The sequence below is a fragment of the Juglans regia genome, chromosome 13, assembly GCF_001411555.2.
Source record: "Juglans regia cultivar Chandler chromosome 13, Walnut 2.0, whole genome shotgun sequence".
NCBI lineage: Eukaryota > Viridiplantae > Streptophyta > Magnoliopsida > Fagales > Juglandaceae > Juglans > Juglans regia.
In genome coordinates, this window is record NC_049913.1 from 37,190,285 (window position 1) to 37,209,491 (window position 19,207).

The 19,207-nt window shown below is 32.9% G+C and overlaps 3 protein-coding genes across 7 annotated transcripts; all 3 read left to right on the plus strand.

Annotated features, from left to right (window-relative positions):
• Nucleotides 1–506: 506 nt before the first annotated feature.
• LOC109007669 (lipid phosphate phosphatase 1-like) lies at nt 507–4,194 on the plus strand. 2 transcript variants are annotated; one of them, XM_018987439.2, is made up of 8 exons: nt 507–876; nt 1,263–1,487; nt 1,815–1,902; nt 1,993–2,102; nt 2,562–2,652; nt 3,011–3,199; nt 3,285–3,344; nt 3,776–4,194. In XM_018987439.2, exons 1-8 carry the CDS (start codon nt 817–819, stop codon nt 3,976–3,978), a joined length of 1,026 nt encoding a protein of 341 aa, XP_018842984.1. In that variant the 5' UTR covers nt 507–816; the 3' UTR covers nt 3,979–4,194. The 2 variants fall into 2 exon arrangements, with proteins under 2 accessions (XP_018842984.1, XP_018842989.1); XM_018987444.2 differs by having other exon boundaries at nt 3,023–3,199.
• A 3,257-nt stretch (nt 4,195–7,451) lies between these two features.
• LOC109007687 (lipid phosphate phosphatase 2-like) lies at nt 7,452–13,372 on the plus strand. Of its 4 annotated transcripts, none has more exons than XM_018987471.2 (9): nt 7,452–7,628; nt 9,620–9,704; nt 10,678–10,904; nt 11,016–11,103; nt 11,204–11,313; nt 11,406–11,499; nt 11,819–12,007; nt 12,146–12,205; nt 12,949–13,372. In XM_018987471.2, the coding sequence occupies exons 3-9, from the start codon at nt 10,689–10,691 to the stop codon at nt 13,167–13,169; spliced, it is 978 nt and encodes a 325-aa protein (XP_018843016.1). In that variant the 5' UTR covers nt 7,452–7,628; nt 9,620–9,704; nt 10,678–10,688; the 3' UTR covers nt 13,170–13,372. The 4 variants fall into 4 exon arrangements, with proteins under 4 accessions (XP_018843016.1, XP_035539981.1, XP_018843009.1 ...); XM_035684088.1 differs by having other exon boundaries at nt 10,683–10,904; XM_018987464.2 differs by lacking the exon at nt 9,620–9,704.
• A 1,836-nt stretch (nt 13,373–15,208) lies between these two features.
• Nucleotides 15,209–15,625, plus strand: LOC109007525. The gene has a single exon (XM_018987215.1). It carries the CDS (start codon nt 15,209–15,211, stop codon nt 15,623–15,625), a length of 417 nt encoding a protein of 138 aa, XP_018842760.1.
• Nucleotides 15,626–19,207: the final 3,582 nt, after the last annotated feature.

Below are 19,207 nucleotides of genomic sequence, written 5' to 3' on the forward strand. Positions count from 1 at the left end.
TTTATAAAAAAGTAACATTAATCTCTCATCTTAACATTTTAGGACATGTTTGGATAATGAGATGAGATGAGATGATCTAATTTTGTGAAGAGTAAATGAAAATAGATTTAGTTAAGATATTTTATTGAATACTGAGAAATGAGAGAATAATTTAATACAAATATTATAAGTTAAAAAATTGATTAAATATTATTTTTATTTTGAAATTTAAAAAAATAATATTATTTTTTATATTTTGTTTAGAAGTTGGTAATCATTAGGTAATGATTAGATGAAAAAATCAAAAATTTGAAATTAAAAAATATATTATATTTAAATAATATTTAAAAATAAAATTATAAGAAATTATGAGATGAGATGATCTAACTTCCCCAGACAACCCCTTACTCTTTAGAAAATAAAAAACTTACATATTTTTATTTTTCTAGTAATAATATTCTTTATTTTAGATTTTATAAATATAAAATTTAGGATTAATAACTAGTCTTCCTTTTCTTTTTCTTTTTTTGTTCACAGAGGTCTTTAACTCGTTACTAACGCTTATTTGATTAATCCGCTAACTGCGGCGATCCAAGCAATGAAACCGTCCGGCGGCAAATCGTATAATTTCAAACGGTCTTCTCATCCTCTCTGATAACTGTTGTGTTCTGTAATAGTTACCATTCTAACTTCTTCAGGGAACATAGCAACTTTCAGCACTGCCTCATCTTATCTGTGCAATCACTCATTTTCTTCTGGTCAATTTTTAAGATCATACAACATTTATTGTTAGAATTTCCACCACTGTGGCCTGTAAATTCTTGCGTTTGTTCGTCCATGGCGTGGAGGGCTGTAGCATCGCTTTGTTCCTTTGGGAATTTCCGCAGTATCTTTCAGGTTTGTAAGTTACTTTTGTTAAGTTATGGTTGTCATCTAATCAAAGATTAATCTAATCTCTCTATTTCTGAATAATTAGAGGTGCATAAAACAGGTTATCTAGTTCTGAGAGTAAATTAACTTGATCTACAGTTTGATGCTAATATTGCTTGCAGAAAGCTATAAATGGACTTTTTCCGGCAAACCAAAGTTTTTTTCATGTGATCTTCTGATCATTTTAGTTAATTTCTTACACCCGGAAGATGAGATGAAACACTTGCTTTAAGACAAAGTTCAGCTTTCATCTTTCATCGATGGAAATTTGTGCTTTCTTTAATTTTAGAGCAGTGAATCATGATGCAAAAGAAATTATCACCGGCTAGTTTGGTGTTTTGTGAATGTTGCAGCAGCGAAGAACGGAAGAGGTGGAGCTTGGGGCGCACACCATCAAATCTCATGGTGCGGTACTTGCTAGGAATCACAGGCATGATTGGCTTATATTGCTGCTTCTTGCTGGGATAGAAATAGTTTTATTTATCATTCATCCGTTTTATCGCTTTGTGGGAAAGGATATGATGACAGACCTCAAATATCCCTTGAAAGACAGCACAGTTCCCGTATGGGCTGTTCCTGTAAGTACTTCTCATTGTTCTTCTTCCTTTGATTTTTCGGATCAAATGTTGTTAGTTTAATTTTCATTTACTTCCTTAGAGCATTTCGACAATTGTACTCTGTTTTCAGTTACTCTGCGATAAATGTTTATGCAATCTTATTGAAGGATTCTTCATTGGTGACAGTATGCTGTCTGGAAAGGGACACTTTCTATTGTAATTTTTTAACGGAAAATCTAAATTTTGGCCTTAAGGTGGTGCTACTACAAAATGGATCGTTCTAACTTAGCTGTGTTAATTTGCTGGAACCTAACATAGATAACGGATTCTTTTTCTTTCTATGATCAGATGTATGCTGTTTTGTTGCCTATTGCCATTTTCCTTTTCTTTTACTTTCGTAGGAGAAATGTCTACGATCTGCACCACAGCATTCTTGGTAATCTTATTTTGCAGTCGGTATTTAATTATAACTTTTTTTTTTAGTATACCTGTTAAAGGAATGACTAACATATCTGTTGAAGTGCAGGTCTTTTATTTGCTGTGCTGATTACTGGGGTTATTACGGATGCAATAAAGAATGCAGTTGGTAGGCCTCGACCAGACTTCTTTTATCGCTGCTTTCCTGATGGAAATGAAGTATGCTCCCAGTTTCTATTTTCCTCCAAATTCTTCGCATCTTTGTTGTTATTATATCTGTAAGGGTTTTCCTCAACTCGGTTTGTGTTCTGTGTCACTCTCAAAAATCAGTTTAATCAAACTTTCTCAAGGAATTGAACAAGGCACACTCTAATTGTTTGGGTTGCTCTCTACATTTACCTACAGGAAGAAAAAGAAGGGGGGTTGTGGAGTGGTTACTTGCTAGCTCGCTAGTTAAATGTTTTGTTGGATTTAAATGACCAAGTAAATTTAACTATTTTTCTGTGAGTTGTTGCGAAACTCTTGCATTTACCTGGGTCGTTGCTGGACTTCAAACATTTCATTGTTTAGATTTTTTTCTTGACCGAATATCCATTATGTCATTTATGGAAGTATGAGAATCTGCTCCAAAGCTCTCTTCGTTGTTGATCTGATCTGTATGCTTTTTCCTTTTTCTAGCTCTACGATCAATTGGGCGACGTGGTGTGTCATGGTAAAGATGGTGACATCAAGGAAGGACACAAGAGTTTCCCAAGCGGGCATACTTCATGTAAGCAACACTTCCTACTACAGGCTTTTAAGGGTTTTGGTGAATTGATATGAAAAATTAAGGGAATCCATAAATTTTACACCTGAAAGAACAAACAATATAATTATTAAACCAAGTTGGCTTAAGAAGGCTAGAAAGTGTTCTTGAAATACTAGTCAATAAAACCTTCGATGATCTTCTCATGCTTGTAAATTTAGCTCTACCTTTTCCATATTCTATTTTGAACCAAGCAGACAGTTTCTGAAGAGACTTGAATTATGAAGGTTGAAAAATATATTATGTTGTCAAAGTTAACGAAATCATTAAAAACAGTGCATGGATCTACTGATCTGATATAGTTTATGATTTTGCTCCCTAGGGTCCTTTGCAGGTTTAGGTTTTCTGTCATTATACCTGTCTGGAAAAATTCAAGTATTTGATCGCAGAGGGCATGCGGCAAAACTATGCATTGTTATTCTTCCACTGCTCGTTGCATCCCTTGTTGGCATCTCACGGGTTGATGACTACTGGCACCATTGGCAAGACGTATTTGCTGGAGGTGTTCTAGGTAATATCACTTGTAGAGAAAATAAATTGGAATTGCATCTTCTGCATGATTCTGCAGCTTTATATATATGTCTCATCTCTTGCAGGTCTAGTTGTGGCAGCGTTTTGCTATCGGCAGTTTTTCCCACCCCCTTATGATAACGATGGTATTCATCCTTCTCTCTTTTGTTCTTTGAAGAACTCAATGGAATTTCAAATGCTCTATATAATGTTGTTACCTTTGTCCTGTGGACTAGGAACTGATATTTTCAGCTAAGATCAACTCACTGCACATTTCAAAAGTTAGAGAAATACATGATGCATGTATAAATATTTTACCGAGTCCACTTCTCATAGTTCAGTGATTATGAATTCATCACTAACTTGCAACAAGTAAACTATTCTTTGAAGTTTTTGAGTCTGCTTTTAAAATAGACTTTGGCAAATGCCAAATTTCACTTGGGAGCTTAACCATCATATATGAAGAGTTTCTTTATTTACAACAAAAAACAACAGTTTCAATGGTTCGGCTCTTGCTTTCAGACTGCCATTAGTTAGTTTTCTGCCTTACTATTTTGAGCTAATATTTTGGTTTCAGGATGGGGCCCTTATGCATATTTCCTAGCATTGGAGGAATCACGTACCAATACAAACACGGTGTATCATATGGATGCGCTTAATGTGCAGGCTACGGGAATTCAGGTCGTGAATCAACAGGCAAGACAAAATGGAAACGAGGCATTTGCTTTGAATGGACATCTGAGCTCATCGCTGGATGAAATGGAATCAGGGAGGAGGTGATAATCGCATAGATTTTTCATATCTTGTGCCTTTTGAAGTTTAACCCACGTCCCTTGACTTGTGTATTTATTAAGGAAAATCATGTTCTTCGGAATTATGTCTCATCAGTTACACTAGGTGATGTGAGATATATAAAGTAATAATACTGAGACATAGGTATTGAACATAATTAATGTCAAATTGTTAGAATGGAAAATTCTATATATTATACTACCATCCCACTTTCATTTCAGTATAAAAGATGTGGCATATTTATCATCATTAGATGATATTTTATTAAATAATTCTTTATTATCTAATGGTGTTAAATGTGTCACAACTTATATAGTGAGATAAAAGTAAAATGTAAGAGTGGTATATAACAGTAATTATACTATCCCTTCACAATGCATTATTTGCTGTATTTATAGATGATAAATTACGCTAAATATTTTCTTTATTTTAGATTAATTTTTGTAAACAGTAGTATTATTATTTTTTATTGATAAAATAAATTCAACACATTGAAAAATATATATATTGGCTGGGATTAGATCCCAATGGACCCTCTCTAACTAATTGTGATGTGTTCAGGGATAAGACTTTCTTCTTTGGGAGGTGACAATCTGTAATCATAATGAGCCACTTGGGATAATCTTTGCTGTCATGCTTAGTGGGCTCCCTTGGTTAGGCAATATTTTTTAAAAAGTTTTCTCAGTCCACGACTCCACAATCCATTCTTTACGGAGAAAATTGTAAAATATTTCTGAACATGTTAATTTTATCTGTTTGATTGCTATAAGTCATCATGAAAAAAGTAACGAGGAAAAAGAAGCTTGAATTAATAATAAGTTTCCCAGGTCACAAACAAACTTAGAAGACACCTACCCAGATAATGATTTTTATTTCTATTCAGTTTATATGATGGAAATTAATTTCCTGTTTCATGCGATGAATTATGATGATTGATGACTGCATGTCACGCCATCACTCTCTTGCATTATGGTTTCTGCGTGGATCCCAATTGGAAAGAAATTATCTCATTTTTTTTTTTTTTTTTGTAAAAATATCTCATTTTTCTTTCTCTTTTAATTCATCGTTAAATAGCCAATTAATATATTAAGCCCATTTGGATTTGAAAAATGTTTTATCTCATCTCATCTTATTTTATCTTATAATTATAATTTTTTTAAATTTTAACACAAGTTATAATAAATAATTTAATTTTTTCAAATCTCAAAATAATAATAATATTAAAAAATAATGTTTTAATAATATATTTTTTTCAACGTTTATTTTTCATCTAAAACACATCTCATTTCATCTCTGAATCTAAACTAGCCCTAAGAGAAGGATTTCTAATTTTCTAAAGACTACGATCATTTGAATGCTTGAGTTGATGATAAAATCTGATTCAATTTATTAAAATTTTGTTTATATTTTAAGGATTTCATCATATAATAAATATACCTAAAAAACTAGAGGATCTAAATCAATTTTCAGGATTATTAATTTTATTTGCTTTCCAATTTTGAATATTTATCTCCTTTTTAAGGCAAAATCTCTAGCTAGGCACAATCTTGTTCGAGAAGAGCATAAATTAAGGGCACAAGGGTACCGTATAAGAAAAATAAAAGGAACAATATAATGTGAAATAAATTATTTATCTCCCAATAAATTATAAGCAAGGTTTGCGAACTTGTTTTTTAATCTAAATCTGTTTTTCTCCTAATAATCCACATGTAAATATTCCGCCACCCGCACCTTTTCTTAAGAGGCACTGAATAGGAAGGGAAGGATAAAAGCAAAATACGAAGAACAAGCAAAGAATTTGATAAATGCATGTCAGCATCATCATGGAATAAGAATTTCTTTGATTTTAAATAGCTAAAATGAAATGAGATAATTTTAAATAAAAGTAAAAATTAAATCAAATATTGTTAGAATATTATTTTTTAATATTATTATTATTTTAAAATTTAAAAATATTGAATTGAAATTTGAAAAAGTTGAATTGTTGATTATTTTTATGTGTGAATTTAAGAAAATTGTAATGATGAGATGAGATAAGTTGAGATGATTTCGCAATCCAAATGGGACCTAAGTAAAACATAATATAGTGGAGGCAAATGGTATTTTAGCTCCATATTGATGTGAAAATAAAGGAATAAAGTCATAAAATAAAGCTCCATTTGAAAACGACGTGTAGCTTTTGGAAGTTTGAATCATCTTCATTTACTTTTTTAGTCAGATAGAGAAAAATAAGATGTTTTAGAAGAATGGATGCTAAAATATAATGCCCAACACGCTTGCTTTGAGTATTTGACTATATCACCTAATTAAAAATTATGGATGACATTAACAGGGAAAAAAAAGGAAAGATATGAAGAAGTTAATGTTCTCAAGCAAAAGGAACCAAAAAACAAAAAACAAAAAAAAAAACAACCTTAGCTATGTATCCTAATTAATTTGGAAAAAAATGGAAAATATTATTCTTTATTAAGGAATCCAAAACTTTACTTTATTGGCACTTAATTGCATTATTTTGGACCATTAATGGTGGTAGATGAAGAATGAACACGTAAATCAAAGGTTGTGGTAACTGAAAATCTATATAAGCACAACAATGAATCAGATAAGAAAATTGGATTTGATTTGATTAAAAAAATTCAATTATCTCATAAGAATTGGAATGATTATAAAGTTTACATTTACTTCTCTTTTGAATAGTGGGATAATATGAAATATATGTGGACAATAATAAAATAATTTATGAATAATAGTAAAATATTTGAGTTAATGTGCTTTATAGGATTTTAAAAAATGAGAGAAAAAAATTAAATAAAAATATTATAAAGTTAAAATATTATTATAGAGTAATCTAGATACAAGTCTCAAATAGATAAGACTCATACAAGTTTTTTGTAAAAAAGTTGATCCCACTAATAAAGAATAATTTTTTTTACACTTTTTTAAGATGGGATTCGCTATTTTACAAAATCTTACATGAGACTTGTCTATTTAGAATTTGTACAAATCAATTGTTATTATTATAATATTATTTTTATTTTGAAATTGAAAATTTTGAATTGTTTTTTATATTTTATTTGTAAGTTTGAAAAAATTATAATAATTATGTAATTATTAGATGAAAAAATTTAAAAGTATTCATATTTATAGTATTTAAATATTAAAATGAGATGAAACGAATTGAAAAGTTTTTTCCATCAAAACGAGGCCTATGTGTACAGTGTACCTAACAGTCATATTTTATAGGAGTTTTTTGTTTTTTTAAAGAACTATTTTGTTTTTAGTTTTTTTTAATCACCAAAATTAGAGTAAATGATAACTAAAAATTATTTTTGAGAAATTTGTCGTCACCTAAGCCATCGCCTTCGAATTTGAAAACAAGAAAAACTAAAAAGACCTCTCATATATATTCAAAAACCGCGTCTTTTCTTTCTTCTTCTTCTTCCTTTTTTGGGTATCTCTTTGTTCCGTGCTGTAATGTGAAAGCCAAATACATATTTCCCTTTTATATCTCTCCGAATCTCGCATTTACTCACTCATTCCCCTCAGTTTTAGTTTCTTTCCGCGAGACAATCTGCACATACTCTCTCTTGATCTCTGGAAACGCCCCCAGTCTCCCTTTCATTTTCCTGTATTTTCAGGTAATAACGGAATCTCAATAGCGTCTGTGAATCTGTGTTTTTGTGTGTGTGAATCCATTCCTTTTTTTTTTATCTTTACTCACATTGTGCTCTCTTTCTCTAACTTGTTCCTATTGTGTTCTTCGTGCACATTTGTTTCGGAGATTTTTTTTTACATGTCAACCCGAGTGTGGAATTCCCTGGTTGCCTTTTCCGTTTCGTTCTCCGGAAAAGGAAGGGAATGCGAAGAAATCAGATTTCTTAGTAATTTAATTATTTTTTTCGTCTAAACAGAATAAAAAATGGAATTTAAGCTGACGTTTTGAAGTTTATGCATAGTTGAGTTGAGTTTCTTTTTCGTTTATTTTGCTCTTTCCGTATAGTATCTAGAAGTTCGACTTCTTTTCTTTTCCTGTTCTTCAATTTCTTAGCTTCCAAACAGGGTTTATATAAGAAAACATGCTTCAACAGACCCTAGCCTTTTGCCTTTGGTTAGTTTGAGTCGTTCAATCTGTTTAGGATTAGTAATCTTAGAAATAAAAAGAAGTACAACAATTCACTCCCTTTTCTGATCCTCTCCGAATTTATACTCGAAGTATGTTACATCACGTTCACTTTTAGGCAGTTTGGTTGTAAGATTTATTCACATATGTAGCTTTTTAAGGTACGTTGAACGTCTCAAATAGCCAGTATCAGTTTTCTTCTCGTATTTGGGTTTTCATTGTACTTAGGGCTAGTTTGGTTACGTAATTAAGATAAGTTAAGATAAGATATTTTATTAAAAGTTGAATAAAATATTATTATAATATAATTTTTATTTTGAATTTTAAAAATTTTGAATTATTTATTATATTTTATATAAAAATTTAAGAAAATTATAATAATTAAATGAAATGAGATGATATACCTTTCTACTCTTTTCACTTCAAAAAAGAAAAAAAAAAAAAAAAAGAATATCTCCCTAGCAATGGTGGAATTTGTTGCATTTATAGAAAAATTGTAGACGTAACTTTTGGTTTCCTCATCTCAATGTTTTCTATATGCTACAGTGCCGTAAAGGTCACCCGTCTGGTCATTTTATAAAATTTAAATGTTAGTCATGCAACAGCTGTTTGGTTAATGATTGTATTACAACCGATTAAAAATAAAAAAAAACGATTGTATTCCAATGCCATTAATAAATGTCGAAAGTGGATTGCCCGTCTAGACCTCCTAGCTTTCTGCTGGAGCGTGGCAACCCAGATTATCATTCAACTCTCTGTTAGACGATCTTCTTTGTCACATGGTAGTACTTGATTCCTATTTTGATGAACAACTGCCTCTCTCTTATTTTTGTGCTTATTCATAGTCCGTGGTCTTTTGTGTGTCACGGTGGGGATCCAAAACTTTTTTACAACTGCATATTATATTATTCAAACTGGAACTTGGAGGGGAAATCTGAAAACTTTCCACTTGACATTCGCTCAAGCTGGAGAATTGTTTTGCTCCTATTATGTCATGTCTCCATTGGGCCGCTCATTCCACTAGCACGCATTTGTATGTTTGTCATTTTTCTTTTTGCTTTCCATATTTATCTATATTTTCAATTTTGTAGGTGCTGCCTTCAAGTATATCACTTTGCATAAATCGTAATTGTCTGTGTAGGTTGCCTTCAGAAAATTAACTATTAAAGTTTCTTTCCACTTTCCTTTGCCAGCTAAACTCCACTGTTCGGATGCTAAGATTTTATCTGTTCTCCATTAATAAATACTCCATGATAAATGGTTCGATTCACTAGTAACACATTCATACAGATGTTTTCCTGATTAAAGTGAGCAATAAATCTTCACCTTGACCAAGTTAGGCAGTTTGCACCTCTACAAATGAGGAATTGCCCTAATTGTTTTGGTCTTTTTCTTCCCACTACTTACAGTCAGACCCACATAAATGACCAAATTGAACGAGGCTCACATTCAAAGGTTAAGCTATCAAATTTCCCTTTGAGTAATGCCTTGTTTTTTGAACTTATGCAGGACCTCATGATCCTACCTAATCTTGACCATGATTTAGGTCAGCCATGCTATGTGTGGATCTATACTTGATATTGGGCTTCCCACGGTTCGTACAACCTATGGTTTGGGTCTTGTTGTCTGTGGTTAGATGCTAATTGAGACTGCTTAGGCAGCAGTCCCAGTTCATATAGAACCTTTAAAATACCCTTTTACTTTTCTGCTTGCTTGTGGATCTATACCACCTTAGAATCCATTTGAAGACCTTTTTGTAACATTGGTGAGTTTGGATCCTAAACTCATCTCAACTCATCTCAATTCATCATTACAACTTTTTCAAATTCCAATACAAAATATAATAAACAATTCAACTTTTTCAAATCTCAAAATAATAATAATATTAAAAAATAATATTCTAACAATATTTTATCATCTCAACTCAATTCAACTCAATTCACTTCAACATCCAAACACACACTCAGTTATAGTTTTGGAGTTACTGTACTCATTTGCTTCATTACTATGTTGGAAACGATTGTCCCAAGAAAAGTACACCTTTTGCATTCTGGAGAAGATCATGTTCGGAACAGAGTGTTTTTTTTTTTAATTTACTTCTGAACAGATATTAGCGTAGTTGTTCTTATCATATTTTGTTCATGGATTTGAAGGTGTTAAATAACCAATGTTTCAAAAATTTAAGTCGATGGGGAAGGGACGATTCTAATCATTTAAGTAATATTCACACACTGCCCCTCATTTATAGCTCCAAACTCTCCCTCAACAAGCAAGATTGGACACGTAGAATATTTAACTAAACTGCAGAATGAAGAGTAGAGACAGTTTGAACTTAAAACTGTTGGAAATGAATCAATGTTATCATTTGAGTTGTAGTCTAACAATGGAAATAATTTTCTTACTTTCTTTTTTTGTTCCTTCCCTTTTCAAAAGCTTGAAGATTTAGTATAATTAGCATTTATTACTGTACATTATTTATTTGTAATTTTTTCTTTTTTCATAGTTTTGCTCAGTTGAAGTGCATTCAATTTTTAATTTCATTAAATAACGTAATAATTTGCTCTCAGATCAGTGAAAAATGCCAGAAGCTCAATTGGGTGCTCACACAATAAGATCACATGGTGTTGCAGTGGCAAGACTACATATGCATGATTGGCTAAGTCTTGTGCTTCTTGTGGTGATAGACCTCATTTTAAACTTTATAGAACCATTTCATCGCTTTGTCGGAGAGGGAATGATGATGGACCTCAGATACCCATTGAAAGGCAATACTGTTCCCTTTTGGGCTGTTCCAGTAAGTTTGGCCCTTCGAAATAGTAAATCTGAAACAATTTTTCATGCATGAGGCAATTGGGTGTTACTCGCATGAAACATCAGAAACAATCTTTGTGTCCCTTTTTGACAGATTCTTGGGATATTGTTGCCTTTTATTGTCATTTTAATCTACTACTTCATCAGAAGGGATGTTTACGATCTGCATCAAGCTGTATTGGGTAGCTCTTCCTTCCTTCTGAAACTTTTGTAATGCAGGTTTTTGTTTGCATGTTCTTTTAGTATATGATAACATTAGATTGATATTGCATGCCTGTCCAGGTCTTCTATTTTCTGTACTTATAACTGCAGTTATAACCGATGCAATCAAAGATGGAGTTGGTCGTCCACGTCCAGACTTCTTTTGGCGCTGTTTCCCTGATGGCAAAGCGGTTGGTTTTCAAATTCACCTACTCTTTTGGTTTTTCTTTTTTCAATGATGCTTACTTCAATATTTTATGATAAAGTCTTTGCTCTTCCTCAGTTCTTTGATCCTGTCACAAGGAAAGTTCTGTGTACTGGGATTAAGAGTGTCATTAAGGAAGGACACAAAAGTTTCCCAAGTGGGCATACATCTTGTAAGCAGTCTGATCTCTTGCAGGAAAGGTTTTATGTTGCTAGCTTAGTGGTCATGCTCTTCATTTTACCTTTCGTTCAATGCATTGTTTACATCCCTGGAGACTGTAATTACACAAGCACACGCTCATGCTGGAAACAATGATTGAGGTGCTAGCAGTAATAATTTCTTTTCACGCATGCACACACCGCAAAGAAGAGAGGGTTGAGAGAGGGATTTGGTTACACTTAGAGTTAATAGCAGTTCATTTTCAGTTTTATATCTTGAGCTCCTTGTACGACAAGAACCTAGCTTAAACAAATTCTGGCTATTGGTTTCAGGGTCCTTCGCAGGTCTTGGCTTTCTTGCTTGGTATTTGTCAGGGAAATTCAGGGCATTTGATCATAGGGGCCATGTTGCAAAACTTTGTATTGTTTTCATGCCAATACTGCTTGCAGTTCTAGTGGGGGTTTCACGAGTTGATGACTATTGGCATCACTGGCAAGACGTATTTGCTGGAGGTCTTCTAGGTCTGGTTATCAAGGACTTATTTTGTTGTTTTTTCTTCTCTTTTTCGTTTTGTGCTATGCTGTTTGTTTAGACATCCTTCCCATTGCCCCCTTGAATGAAATCTTTTATGCTTTTTCTTATTTAAATTTTCTATGCAGGGATGACAATTGCTTCATTTTGTTATTTGCAATTCTTTCCACCCCCATATGACGTAGATGGTAAAGATCTCATCTTGTTAATCAATGGTTATGTACAATATATTATTATTATTATTATTTTGTCTATGTTGGTGCTATGATCTAATCATTTGGTGATCAACATCCTAGAACACGTAGCAAACGATAGTTCAACGAAGTCCATTATGCTATGTCTATTGCTGGTTTTAACTGAATGAATGTCCAATGCTGCCTTTTAACTTGATAAGAAATCTGTGGATAGCAGAATTTGTTGCTGGGACATATTTTTTTTTTAGCAATGGTTTCCTGTAAAATGAAGAAAGATATTAGAAGGTTGATATGAACATTTTGTAGCACACAAAACTTTAGACCAGATAGATTGCTCGGCATAGTTCATACTTAATAAAGAGCATTTGATGGGGTACCTGATTAACAATTTTGACAATGTTTTTACTTCATTGTATTGTTAAAATTAATTAGAATAGAGACAATATGGTGGTAAAGTACTCTCTTCTTCCGTGACGAAATCGGTGATAATATCACACTATGTGTAATGGAGTATGGTTCTCACTCATTCCATTTCAGCTGCTCAGCATGGATTTAGCATCTATGCCCCGGCTCCTCCCGTATAAGTTCTTAACACTCATCATTTCATATTATTTAGCCTAGACAACGAAGATGCCAGGTGTTCACTGCCGTACATTTTTTTCCATTCTAGTTTAAAAAGGCGTAACGTTCTGGATGTTAATTCAGGCGTGTCTGATGTCTTTTTGTAACATGTGCAGGTTGGGGACCTCATGCGTATTTCCAGACATTAATAGAGTCTCCAAATGGGATTCAGTCCTCGACAACAAATGCGAATAGTCTTAACGTGCTGCAATCAGAACTTACAAGTGCATACATGCGACCTCAGCACGGCCTTGGAATATCAGAAATCGGTACCAGGGACTCAAGCCCTATGCTGGATGCATTAGAAAATGGGAGGAGACTGGAGATCCTGAATTAAAAAGGCTTGGACTGCAAAGAACTCGACATACAGAAGTAAATACTGTTTTCGTCTTTCTCATTTTCATGTACAGATGATTAATTGCTTGCAAAATTTCCGGGCATCGGGGAATAATGGCGTTTTTGCGCCTATAGGGTTTTGAGTTGGTTCTGTCAACTGGATTTATAAACGTGGTTTTGAAGTTGATGATGTTAGCATTTTAACATGGCTTTTTCCATGAGATTATGTGGAAAATTTTTAAAACGTGGTTTTTTTTTTTTTTAAAGTTTTTGTAAAAGTGGTGGGCATATAGAAAGTATTTTTGGATTGAGAGTAGATGAAAGTTGAAAAAAATATTGTTAGAATATTATTTTTTTAATATTATCATTATTTTGGTATTTGAAAAAATTAAATTGAGATTTGAAAAAATTAAATTATTTATTATATTTTATGTGAAAATTTAAAAAAATTATAATGATTAAATAATATAAGATGAGATGAAATACTTTTTAAATTCAAATTAGCCTTAAAATATGTTTTTAGTTTGTTTGAGTTTGAAAAATGGTAAGATGCGTTGAAATGATGGTTGAGAGAGAAGTTTGTATGAATGTTTATTTAGAGATAAGAAAAAAAACTTTAATTTGGTGTGTAAAAGATGTCGGTAATTCTTTTCCTACCATCTGAAATCGGTGGAATATTGTTTGTAAAACTGCTTTAACTTGGTTTCTCAACAATGTTTGTAGGATTTCTCAATTAAATGAACATATGATGAGAATACAAGAGGCTGTGGGAGTAGCATTATAAAGTAGTACAAAATGTGAAAAATTATTCCAGGATTTGACTCCGTCCCTCCCTCCCTGGCTAATGTTCTCTGTTATTATTTTACATTGTTTTTGACCGACCGACCACATAATGACTCTTTCTTGATAATAAGAACAAACAAGTGTACTTGCAAAGGAGGGACACTTTCTTTCATGTTAGTGACAAAATGCCTTTCTAGAGTTTCGCGCTTATGGGGACAAATCGATCCCAGATATTCTTTGGTCAACATGACGAAGCTAAATATTTCCTCAGATCATATGGGTTTACCAGTTTTTGTAGGGCCCTGTAATAGAAAGTGAACTCTAGAAAGATTGGACTTGCATTTTATAGCTAGATTGGATGGATTTAGAGATGAGATAAAATACTTTTAAAGTCAATGCTCAATAGAAGATTAATTCAGCTGTGATGGATGTTGGTCAATGAAGTACTAGGTTGTAATATGTTACTATCCTATTATTACTCATTTACTACTCAAGTGTATTTTAAGTTTTTTTAAGTAATTTTTTAACATCTTTAATTACTAAAAAAAATTTAAAAAATATATAATTTTACTAATACTCATACTTTCTTAATCATTAAGTCAAATAAAAAATTAAAAAGAATTAAATACAAAAAAAAATAATAGATGGATAGTAATATGATAGTAATCCTATCATTAGTCGTTGAGTATACACTTGTACGAGTGAAAATTACTTCGTAATATGATCTCTAATTAATTATCAAAGTTTTGGTTTAATTCTCCAATTTAAACTTAATCTATAATCTTAGTTGTTAAGATTAAAAAAAAAACTATTTTTCATCTTCTTAACTATCATTTTTTCAGTGTTTTTTAATACAATATCAAAATACATCTTATTCGTATATTCGATCCATCAATTTGTACAAATTCGTTAATTTGACTATTTCAGCAATTAGTTTTTGAGAGCTGACTATTGACCAAACTCCATCCGTTATATATATAGATTATATATATATATATATATATATATATTATAAAAGGTTACATCGAGGTCAATTAATTATGAGTATTATCCATTTAATTGGACAGATTATATTGACCAAATATCGATAACAACAATTCCTTATTCAAAGTTTCAAACGGCCCATTAGAATCCCTTCTATATAAAGCCTCTCTCACTTTGCTCTCTTTCCACATCTCTCAGATAAACATAGTTAACATCTCTTTCTCTCTCTTTCTCTCGCACACACTGACACACACACATCAATATAAGTAATAAATGGAGATCGTTAATCCTTCTGCATATTATGAAAACTTGAAGAGGTATTGGAGAAGGAGAAGATACCAAAGGCTAAATGGTGAAAATTATAGCAATAAAAGGAAGCTCAAGATTACAAGGCTTGGGGGTTCTGGTCGCCGGCGGCAATGGAGGATAAGATCCACCCCAAAGCTGAGGTTGAGCTTTATTGTTTCACCCATTAAGCTTTTGGCGAAATTCCACGATTCCTATGTTAACATGATGCTTCGTTTGGCTGGCAATGTTGGCAAGTCAAACAGTGTTGATTTGTTTGGAGGAAAGAGGGTTCCCAAAGGCCGACAGATTTCCATGGTCTCTGGGGGTGAGGAAGTTGACGGCAGGTTGGTGATGGAAATCTATAAAAGGATAGCGTCTACTCGGGAAATTGCTGCCTTTTAATGCAACCTAGGACGTTCATTTATTTTTTGTCGTGTTTTTTGGATTTCTTTGAAAGTTATGTTGAAGCTGTTCCTCTTGCAATCCTCCTAGAATTAGCGGGAAATTTATGAAAAAACTCAACCGTGTACTTGAAGTTTACAATTTTATATGTTTCTTTAGATTTTATGGCATGCTTTCAAGTGAAGTACTGATTCAGGTTATGATCTGCCATGCATGCGTGCATGATTTTCTTCATTTTTACATGATACGTACGTTCCTCTTTAAGATAAAACTAGAGAGAAAGAAAGAACGCATGTATATATATAGGTTAATTTTCTTGGTTCCTTTTATCATTAATTAAGTACCAAAGCATTCAAATCTAGTTATCAAATTAAGAAGGAAGCAGATGTGAGTGCACTGAAAATTTAGATGGTGATCAAATATATATCTAACGAACGTATATACGCACAGCTTGCATGCACATGCTGAGTGAAGGAAGGCAACTAGAGAATTGAATCAATATTACATTATTTATAACATTTTGTATATAGTTTGTGATGATTTGCTGAATAACGATCGACCTCTGATCTCCTTGTGTCAAAGATCACAGCTCTTTGCATATATCATGCCTAGGTTAAGGTTTCTCCTCCATCTCTCAGTACGTACGCCTCCATATCTAACCACGCATGATCCTTCACTGGCCCAAGCTAGGCCAGTAGTACTCCTCCCCACCAAGATCGACCTCGATCGATATTACTCATTTCTCTGGCTAGCTAGAAAATGTGTCAGCTAAGCTTGCTAGCTTGAGAAGTCAGACCTCATTATTCTCATCATCACTTACCTTCAGAGAAAAGCCGGCCCAATGATTAGGAAAAACGGCTTAATCTCTGAGTACTTTTCTCGTATTCTTTTTTCTTTGATAAATATTAGACGCCGTGCACATTTTCATGTTGAAAACAAACATAACAAAGAAAAAGTCATGCATGCATGAGTCATACAGGTGACTTCACAGTGAGTTCACACAATATATAATAAGAGCAATTACGTACATCCGTCACTATTCACTTTCACACTATATACTTATATTTCTTTTTTTTATAAGATGTGAAGTGTGGAATAATAAATAGTAATTGAAGAGAAGAATTTTTCATATAATTATAATTCCATCTTTGCGCGCGGCTAAGCATCGATAATTTGCTTGAGCTGATAACTCTCTTTATAGATACTACTAATACTAACTCCTAGCTCCATTTTAAGTTGTTTCGTTTGTTTGAAACAAATTAATAAAAATTCTAAAATTTTACGAAAAATGATTTATACAGTTTTAATGGATAAGTCTAATATAAATTTTTTCTAGACTTCTACTTTTAAATGAAGTGCAAGAGATTTACGCTCTTAACACTGTATGATCTACCATTACTTAAATTTTGAAGTAGAGATCTAACAGCTTATACTAGCTAGCTAGCATTTCATCGTGACCACCGAATGACTGACGTACGATCACAATATTTCATAGGAATTAAAAACATGGATATTAGCGGAGAACGGGGTCATTTAATTAGTACTAATGACTGATTCGTAAATCCATATAAATAATTAAAAGAGATCATAGACATAAATTAAATGTTTCGTGTATTCTGTGAAATAAATAAATTAATAAGAAATAATTTATTTAGTAGTAGTTTGGAATATTATTATCCAGAGGATCACCATGGCTATTTAAAGCCATGCATGTCTTATATATATATATAATATATATATCATAATTAAAAAAGAACTTTTGGCGTTTCCCTCTGGACTTTTTGCTATTGGGAGAGAAATCCCAGAATTTCCTTGGTCAACACATGACAACGTTTATGAACTACTTAATTAATTGTGATTTGGGTTTACCAGTTCTTACTTAATTATTTGCTGGTAATTATTGGAAGAGTTGACCACTTTGATCGATCATGAAAATTCGATTAATCCAGCTAGCACGTAATTATCTCCAATTAGATCTAGATCCCCGGCCATGCAAGTTTGATGAAGATATACTGATCAAGAAGATCACCAGTCTGTCCAGTCTTGCTAGCTAATTGATTGTTGTACTTGTACGCGGTATAGAAGCTAGCTTGATATAAATATAGATCAGGAGTACTCTCATTCTCACACAAATACTACCATCTTTTTCTTATTTGAAAAATGATTTGTCTAAGTTCTAAATATATAGACAAGTCATGTACATACGTGCAGTCCCTATGTAATTATTTGAGGTTTTTACTTAGTATTACTGTTGTTTTTTTCTTCTTAATTTATACGTAGCAATTCCGTACCGCCTGACCCAGATCACCTGCGTAAAGGGTCATCACTCTGCATCAGATAACTACATAAGATGGATTAATCATGGAAATTCAACCTTTTATGTTGGTAAATTGATGAAACAACTAGCTAGGGGTACTGCATGATCAGGCTAGATATTTTTTTTAAATGCTCAAAATTGGGGCAGGGCGCATGCAAGACGTTCCAATATTCAGTTCAAAATTACAAGCACTAGAATATTTACATAGACTCTTGACTTGGACTTGTTAATCACACCATGCATGCATATATATATATATATATATATATATATGCATTAGAATATCAAAACTTTTTAACTTATTCGACTCATAATTATTAACGCTTACCTGGTCATGAGAAAGGCATTAATACTACTGAACAAATACATACAGCTTTCTTGTTGTCTCTTACATCCACATGATTGATGTTCTTTCCAGGAATTGTCGATAACAACAATCCCATATTCAAACCTCGCACCAAGTCTTCGCTTCCCAATCTATATAAAGCCTCTGTCCCTTGCCCTCTTTCCACATCAAACTTCTGCAGGTAATTAATAGTAACATATCAGTACTCTCTCTGATCATATAGTAGTAAATGGAGATCGTTAATCCTTCTGCATATTATGAAAGCTTGAAGAGGTATTGGAGGAGGAGGAGATACCAAAGGTTGATTAATGGTACTGCAAATAACAATAAAAGGAAGCTCAAGATTATAAGGCTCGGAATCCGGAGTACTGCTGCTCGCCGGGGGTTTTGGAGGGTAAGAAGATCAAGCCAAAAACTCATCAGGTTTAACAACAATATTAATGCTGTTTCACCGATTAAGCTTCTGGCAAAGTTCCATGATTCATATGTTGACATGATGATTCGTTTGGTTGGCAACGTTGGGAACTTGAACAACGTTGATTTGTTTGGAGGAAAGAGGGTTCCCAAAGGCCGACAGATTTCCATGGTCTCTAATGGTGAGGAAGTTGACGGCAGGTTTGTTTTGGAAATGTATAAGAGGATGGCGTCTACTCGCGAAATTGATGCAATCTCCAGCGGATTGTATATGTAATTTGTAAAATTGATTTCTTTTTTGGGTTTAGTTGTTGGTAATTATTTGAAAGTTGTGGAAGTTAATTTGAGACGTCTATGACTTGCATGGCCTCCCTGATGATCAGTACGTAGAAAAGCGTTGTAACGCAAATTGCAAGTATTCTTATATACAATATTGATCCTTTCGAGTACAGTGATTCAAATCTGCTATGGCGCTTCTTCCTTTTGTCAATTGGAAGAAGAAGAA